At 56.6% G+C, this 7,244-nt stretch overlaps 1 protein-coding gene across 1 annotated transcript; it reads right to left on the bottom strand.

Annotated features, from left to right (window-relative positions):
- Window positions 1-1,039: 1,039 nt before the first annotated feature.
- LOC127028951 (zinc finger protein OZF-like) lies at window positions 1,040-5,648 on the bottom strand. Its single transcript, XM_050914611.1, has 4 exons — window positions 5,625-5,648; window positions 4,842-4,914; window positions 2,705-2,908; window positions 1,040-2,364 (listed from the first exon to the last, which is right to left on the bottom strand). The coding sequence occupies exons 1-4, from the start codon at window positions 5,646-5,648 to the stop codon at window positions 1,040-1,042; spliced, it is 1,626 nt and encodes a 541-aa protein (XP_050770568.1).
- Between the last annotated feature and the right edge of the window lie 1,596 nt (window positions 5,649-7,244).

The following is a 7,244-nucleotide window of genomic DNA, read 5'->3' as shown; positions in this document are numbered from 1 at the left end:
AGAGCATCGTACCAGCACCAGGACCGGCCGGAGACGTGGGGCGGAGGAGCCACGGGGGTCCCCCACCTTCCCCCCCCCCAGCTTTCCCAACCGTGAGCAATCAAATCACGATCCTGCACTCCCGGAAACCCGGTTCCACTTTATTGCACCTCGTTTTAAAGCGGGTACCCACAAACGAGCTGTCGCAGCCGAGCCAAATTCGTCATGGTGTGTTTTGAAGGCGGCAGCATAAAAATCAGAGGAGAGACAGTGAGCGAGCACGGGGGGGAAACTGGGGAAGGAAACGTGTGTTTGGAAAACGCTGTATCCGATAAAAACCGATGATCCGAACGGACCGAACCTCGGGGGGGACGGAGACCCCTGGGTTTCAGGATGGGCCTTCTCTTAAAATATTGAAACGCTTTTGAAGGTGGGAAGCTAAAAAGAGGCTTTTTAGCCTCTGAAGGAGGACGCAGATGTTCTCCTCCAGCCCGAGCCAAGCCGAGCGGTCCCCAAACCCCCCAGCCCTCCGTCCCATCGGCATCCCTGGCAGCCACCCCAAGGCCACCGCTGTCCCCCCGGCACCGTGCCGCAGCCCACCGCTGCGTTCCTGGTCCTGAGAACGTCCTCTGCTGCTAAGTGTGTTTGGAGGAAGGGTGAAAATTAGGCTGAAACGCGTTTCTGGGGTGGGTGGGGCGTGGAAGGGGGTACCCATCCGTCCGTCATCCATCCATCCATCCATCATCCATCCATCCGTCCATCCATCCATCCATCCGTCCATCCATCCACCCATCCGTCCATCATCCATCCATCCGTCCATCATCCACCCATCCGTCCGTCCATCCACCCATCCGTCCGTCCATCCACCCATCCGCCCATCATCCATCCATCCGCCCATCCATCCACCCATCCGTCCATCATCCACCCATCCGCCCATCATCCACCCATCCGCCCATCATCCACCCATCCGCCCGTCCACCCACCCATCCCTCCGTCCACCCACCCATCCATCGCCGAGGTGGGCACCCAAGGGCACCTCGAAGGGGCTGGGCAAAACTCGTCACTGAGTGGGGCCCACCAGCAGCTCCTTGCGGAGGTGCGTCCGGAGGTGCTTCATGAGGGAGGAGCTGGACATGAAGCACTTGGGGCACTTGGTGCACTTGTAAGGCTTCTCCCCGGTGTGGATCCTTCGGTGGATGATGAGGGTGGAGCTGGCCCGGAAGCTCTTCTCGCAGTACGAGCACCGGTAGGGTTTCTCACCCGTATGGATGCGCTGGTGCCGACGGAGGGTGGTGCTCTCCCGAAAAGCTTTCCCGCAGTCGGAGCAGACGTAGGGCCTGGGTCCGACGTGGCTCTTCTGATGGAGGAGGAGGGCCGAGTGGACAGTGAAGCCGATCCCGCAGTCGGGGCACTGGTGGGGTTTCTCTACCAGGTGCTTTTTCCGGTGTTGCTTAAAGGACGAGCTTTCAAAGAAGGCTTCCCCGCAGTCGGAGCAGGGGTAGGGGGGCTGGCCCCTGTGGGTCCTGAGGTGGGCTACGAAGGCTGAGTTTTTTGGGAAGGTTTCCCCGCACTCGGGACACTTATAGGTCCCCTCCTCCATATGAGTCTTGCGATGCTTGCTGAGCGATTTGTTGGCCATGAAGCTTTTCCCGCAGTCGGGGCACTCGTAGGGTCTCTCCCCGGTGTGTATCCGCCGGTGGATGATGAGGGTGGACTTGGAAGTGAGTTTTTTCCCGCAGTCCGGACAGACGAAGACGGCGCCTTCCGTGTGGCTCTTGCGGTGCTTGTTGAGGGACTTGTTGGCCATGAAGCTTTTCCCGCAGTCGGGGCACTCGTAGGGCCTCTCCCCGGTGTGTATCCTCCGGTGGATGATAAGAGCTGAGTTGGAAGTGAGGTTTTTCCCGCAGTCGGAGCACCGGAACGCCCCGTTCTCCAGGTGGAGCTTGCGGTGTTTCTTGAGCGACTTGGCGGAAGCGAAGCGTTTCTCGCAGCTGGGGCACTTGTAGGGTTTCTCCTGGCAGTGGCTCTTCTGGTGGTCCTTCAAGGTGGAGCTGCACGCGAAGCTCCTCCGGCAGCTGGAGCAGGAGAAGGCTTTCTCCCCGAGATGGACCCTCTGATGCCGGTTGAGGGACGAACCGCGGCTGAAGCTTTTCCCACACTGGCCGCAGGCGTGCTTGGGCTGCCCCAGCCGTATCCGCGAGGGGCTCTTGGCGGTCGGCTTTCTCCCGTGGTGGCTGGAAGACGCCGATCTCCTTCCCGAGTGGTTCTTGTGGTGCTCGCAGCCCAGGGAGATGCCGCCTTTGGGTTTCCTCGCCGACCCGCCGCGCAGCTCTCCGTCTTCCTCCTGGGAACTGTCCTCCTCCGTCTCGCTCGTCCACCCGTCGTCTGCCGGGAAAAGCAAAAAAAAAAAGAAAGAAAAAATAAAGGGAATCCACCTCTACCTCCATCCTGAACGTGCCGGGGAGGGAGCTGGAGCGGGGATGGAGAGGGGCACCCCAAAACGTGATTGATTTCATCCCTCGATCCCATCTGGCTACGCTGATCCAGAAGCAGCAGCGTCCTCCTGCCAGGAGAAGCGTTCGGTATCTCTGGCTGCCGATGCCCAGACAGGTCCTCACGCCCCTGCACCCCCCTCCTCCCAGTTACACCAGTTTCCAGTACGATCGTGCTTGCTGGAGGCAAGGAGCGATGCCTGGCATTTTGGGGCAGAAAACAAGTCCCTTACCTGAGCGAGAGGAGTTGGAGCCGGAGGAGCTCCCGGCATCTCGGCAGCTTCTCCACCGTTTCCTTTTCCTCGTCCACAGCCTCAGGAGGGGTCTCGCCAGTTCCTCCTCCTCCTCCTCCTCCTCCGAGCTCTGGATGTCGGGGATCCAAACCTCCTCCCCTTGCTCCAGCCGAGCGAGCAGGTCGGGGTTATACACGGGGAAGCCTGCCCAGGTAGACAGCGGTGGATTACTGGGTAGATAACGACCGCCTGCGGTGCCTCGTCCCAGGAGGCAGAGGCGTGACCTCAAAGCTCATCCCTCTTCAGAAAGAGAAAGAAAATCCGGGCGCTCCGGTCTCCGAGGAGGGAATTCCCAGCAGGGTTTGCTGAGGGTATCTACAAGAGCTTTCCAGGTGATGGAGAAGGCATCCCAGGGAATAAGAAGCTTGAACCGGGGAGGAATCGGCCCCGAGGCCACTTTCCAAGAAGACAGAAAAGCCCAGTGAGGTCAAGAGGAGTTGAGAAAGGCAGAGACCGTCCATCTGGAAAGAGTCAGGGAATACCGAGCAGGAGGAAGAGGAAGGCTGGAAAAACCCGGGAGTGAAACCAGGCGTGCCAGCAGCGTGGCTTGGGCGCATCTCGCCCAGGCGAGCGGCTCCCCGATCTCGGAGAAAAACCTTTGTGAGGGGCAGGGCGGACACGCCACGCTCCCGAATTAAGGGGCTGCATCCCGGGGAATCAGGCACTCGGCTCCGCTGAACGGCCGCTCCGAGAGCGGGACGCTGGAGGAGGAGCGCGTGAAGGGAGGGACGATGCTCGAGGACCGAGCTGCGCCTGCGAGCGTGACTTCCCTCCGCTACGTTAGTGCCCTCCGAGGCTGAATCGTTGCCACCGATTATTTCTCAGCTGGAGCAGCTCAGCGCGCCCAAGGACGGCACCGTCCTCTCGCGGGCACCGTCTGGAAAATCAGCACTAACCGCAAAGGTTAAGCTGAAAAGTGCTGATGCTACCCGGTCCCAGAATTAAATCGGATCCGAAAAGAGCGAGCAGGGCCGTGAAAAAAAACAAACGGGAGACCTGTGACGCGGTGAGATTAAGTTCACGTGGATTCGTCCGACGACCCAGCGACCCTCAAAGCCAAGCGCGCCGGACCCCGAAGCCTTCCTCGCCCGCCCCGGCGCCCTGAGAACGCGACTCGAGCCGACTTGCCGTCTCGCCCGATCCCCTCCTGGACCCACGGCTCGTCTCCTCGTGGCTGGAGGAGACCCGGGGAGCTTCTCCATCCCCCAAAATCCCCCCTTTTCAGGGGGCCGGGAGCTGTCAGGAGAGGGCACTGTGCACCCACAGGAGCCGCCCAGCCCCGGCTCCCAGGCAGGACCCCCCCCCCCCAGCCCCCCAGCCCCTCGCCTCCCTGAATTCCACTCATTTCTGGCAGTTTTATCCACGGGGTGGGTGGGAGAAGAGCACCCACCGCCCAGGCTGGGACGCTTGGAGCGCCTCAGCGGGTGCCCGAGGGACTCGGGTGTCGAGGGGAGCACCCAGTGACCCCATCCATCCCCTCTTGAGGCTGAAGGCAGGGCGCAGGCATTGAAGGCAAGTCCTCGGCTGGGTTCCTTGGACACTTATTAATTAAAAGCAGCTAATTGTGAAGCGTCGTGCGCAGAGCGAGGGAAGGAAGCTCCCCGAGCTGCCTCCCGGGGCAGAACGAGGGAAACCCGCCACGGCGTGGGGTTGGTCCCACCGTTCCCGGGACCACGGCCGTCACCTTCGCCTTTCCCGGCGTCCACGCACGTCACCCCTGGGAAAACGGCTTTTGTCCCGGGAACTGAGGTGGGAAGAGCCAGCACCAGCGGTTACCTCGGGCATCCCAAACGGGATGAAACCTGGAAGCCCACCGCGACCCTCGGGCGGAGACACGCGACCCACAAGACACGAAGATTGAGGAGAAAAAGCCGGATTTCTTGCCGAAGGAGCCGTGCCGGGGGAAACCAGGAGCTCCTGGGAACGGCACCCAGGGAACGCCAGCGCCGGGAGAGAGGTCGGGGGGGCTGGATGAGTCCTCCTGCCCCCCCCGGCCCACGGGAAGCCGCTGGGGAGACCGCCGGGGAGACCACCGGGGTGCCCCAAGGACGGCGGAGGGGGGCCGGGGGGGCCCTACCTGCTGGGAGGGCGGGGAGCGGCCAGGGCTTCTCGGTGGCGGTGACGGTGACCTCCTGCAGAGCCTCGGGCACCTGGGGGGGAACGGGGTGGATTCAGTGGGCAACGAAGTGGCAGCGTTTTAAAAATTTAAAAATTAAAAGCAAAGTAAGAACGGAAGTTTAAAAAAAAGAAAAGAAAAAAGAAAAAAAAAAAAAACAAACCCAGAGAACAAAAATTAAAAAAACCAAAATAAAAAGTCGCAAACTGAAAAATAAAAGTGAGAACTGAAATTAAAAAAAACACAGTAAGAAGTAAAATGACAATAAAAAACCAAAGAACTAAAATTTTAACAAGGTAAGAAATAAAATTTAAAAACCAGAAGTAAGAAATAAAATTTAAAGAACCAGGTAAGAAATAAAATTTAAAGAACCAGGTAAGAAATAAAAAAAAAAAAGTTAGAAATAAAACCAAAAGCAAAGCGATAAAATAAAAAATAAGAAAGTAAGAAATAAAACGCAAACAACCAAAGTTAGAAACAAAATAAAAAAAGACAGTAAGAAGTAAAATCAAAGTTTTTAAAAAGTTAGAAATAATAAAATAAAAACGTGAGAACTAAAACAAAAAAACAAAGCAAGAAATATTTTTTTTTTAAAAGCAAAGTAAGAAATAATATTTGACAAAAAAAAACCTTTAAAAAAGAACTAACTTAAGAAAAAAAGACGCACGCAGCAGCCCCCCGGCCCGGGCCGGCTCCGGGGGTCCCCCCGCCCGGACCCCCCCCCCCAGCCCCTTCCCGCGCTACCTGCGCCGGCTCCAGCGCAGCCATGGCCGCGGCTCAGCGGGGCTCAGCGCCGCGCAGCCCCCCGCCTTCTGGGGGGGGCGCGGAGCCCCCATCCCCGCGCATCCCCCGCCGGGCGCAGCGCGGGGCTCCGCGGTACCTGCGCGCCCGCCGCTGCCTGCGCGGGGCGGGGAGGGGCGAGCCGAGCCCCCGCCCGGCACCGGGGGTGGGCGGGGATGGAGCCAGCCCGCGCCCCCCGCCCGCTTTTGGGGCGAAAAACGCCTTTCCCACGCTTTCCCCCCCTTCCCTTCTTTTTTCCCCTTTTTGCCTTTCCCCCCCCCTTCTTTCCCCTTTTTTTCCCCTTTTTTCCCCCTTTTTCCCCTTTTTTCCCTTTTCCCCCCTTCCCCCCTTTTTCCCTTTTTTCCCCTTTTTTCCCTTTTTTCCCTTTCCCCCTTTTTTCCCTTTTTTCCCTTTTTTCCCTTTTTCCCCTTTTTCCCCTTTTTCCCCTTTTTTCCCTTTTCCCCCTTTTCCCCCTTTTTTCCCCTTTTCCCCTTTTTTCCCCTTTTCCCCCTTTTTTCCCCTCTTTTCCCCTTTTTTCCTTTTTTCCCTTTTTCCCTTTTTCCCCTTTTTTCCCCTTTTTCCCCTTTTTTCCTTTTCCCCCTTTCCCCCTTTTTTCTTTTTCCCCTTTTTCCCCTTTTTTCCCCTTTTTCCCCTTTTTTCCCTTTTTCCCTTTTTTTTTCCTCCCACCCCCTTTTTCTTTTTTTGTAGCTGTGGTGAAATTTCCCTTCAAAAAATAAGAAATTTTGGGGCTGAGGAACCCCATCCGAGCCCAAAATCCACCCCTGGCCAAGGAGAGGAGAAATAAAAGTTGAGAAATTATTACTATTTGAGAGTTCCCCCCCAAAAAAAGGGGGGCAGCCTGCCTGCCTTGGGATATATTGCCTTTTTTTTAAAGCTCAAATGGGGTTTTGTTGCCAAACCTCTGCTCCGACACTGAAAATATCCAAAGTAAAGGAAAAAAATGAAAAAAAACCCTGTTCCTGAGGCAATTTTTTCCTTTCCCCATGGGATGCTCGGTGCAGGATCCAAAGAAAAGGGGGAAAAAAAACCCCAAAACCTCTGTTTTTAAAGCAAATTTTTCTTTCCCCTGGGACGCTCAGTGCAGGGTGGGATGCGAAGCAGCAGCTCCAGGCAGCAAAAATTCCCGAAGGAAATTCCCAAAGGAAATTTATTTACCCCATGCAAGAAAAAAAAAAGAATCCTTAAGAAAATGCGCATTTCTGTTCTGCTCCAAATTTTTTCTCCTAAAAAAAAAAGTACGTTGCTTAAATTTGGCTGAAAAAACTTAGATTTCGGGCTGCCGAGGGAGAGTTTAAATTCCGTTGTGGAGTTAAGGCGTTATTGGGGTTTTTCCCCCCCACACCTCGTTTTTAACGCCCGCTCCGGCAGGCGCCGACCCCTTTTTTTTCCTGAAAAAAGCAAATCCCCGGCAAGCCTTCGTCCGGGGGAAGGTGGCTCGTTCCGTATCGCCCTCCGTGACCCGGAGCCGCCGTTTCCCCCAGCCCCTTCGCTCCCCCCCAAAGGAAAAAGGCCATTTTTAGGTTTTTACTCAAATTCAGGACCCACACATCCCCCCGGCACTTC

The sequence above is a fragment of the Gymnogyps californianus genome, unplaced genomic scaffold (assembly GCF_018139145.2).
Source record: "Gymnogyps californianus isolate 813 unplaced genomic scaffold, ASM1813914v2 HiC_scaffold_504, whole genome shotgun sequence".
NCBI lineage: Eukaryota > Metazoa > Chordata > Aves > Accipitriformes > Cathartidae > Gymnogyps > Gymnogyps californianus.
Note: the sequence above shows the minus strand (reverse complement) of the source record. Positions and strands in the feature narration are given on the sequence as shown.

What these genes read in the sequence shown, in the direction of transcription:
- LOC127028951 (XM_050914611.1), bottom strand. Translation starts at nt 5,648, where the DNA reads ATGGCTGCGCTGGAGCCGGCGCAG. An exon ending in CTGCGCTGGAGCCGGCGCAG is followed by an intron (nt 4,915 to 5,624) that starts GTAGCGCGGGAA and finishes GTTCCCCCCCAG; the next exon opens with GTGCCCGAGGCTCTGCAGGA. An exon ending in GCTCCCCGCCCTCCCAGCAG is followed by an intron (nt 2,909 to 4,841) that starts GTAGGGCCCCCC and finishes CTACCTGGGCAG; the next exon opens with GCTTCCCCGTGTATAACCCC.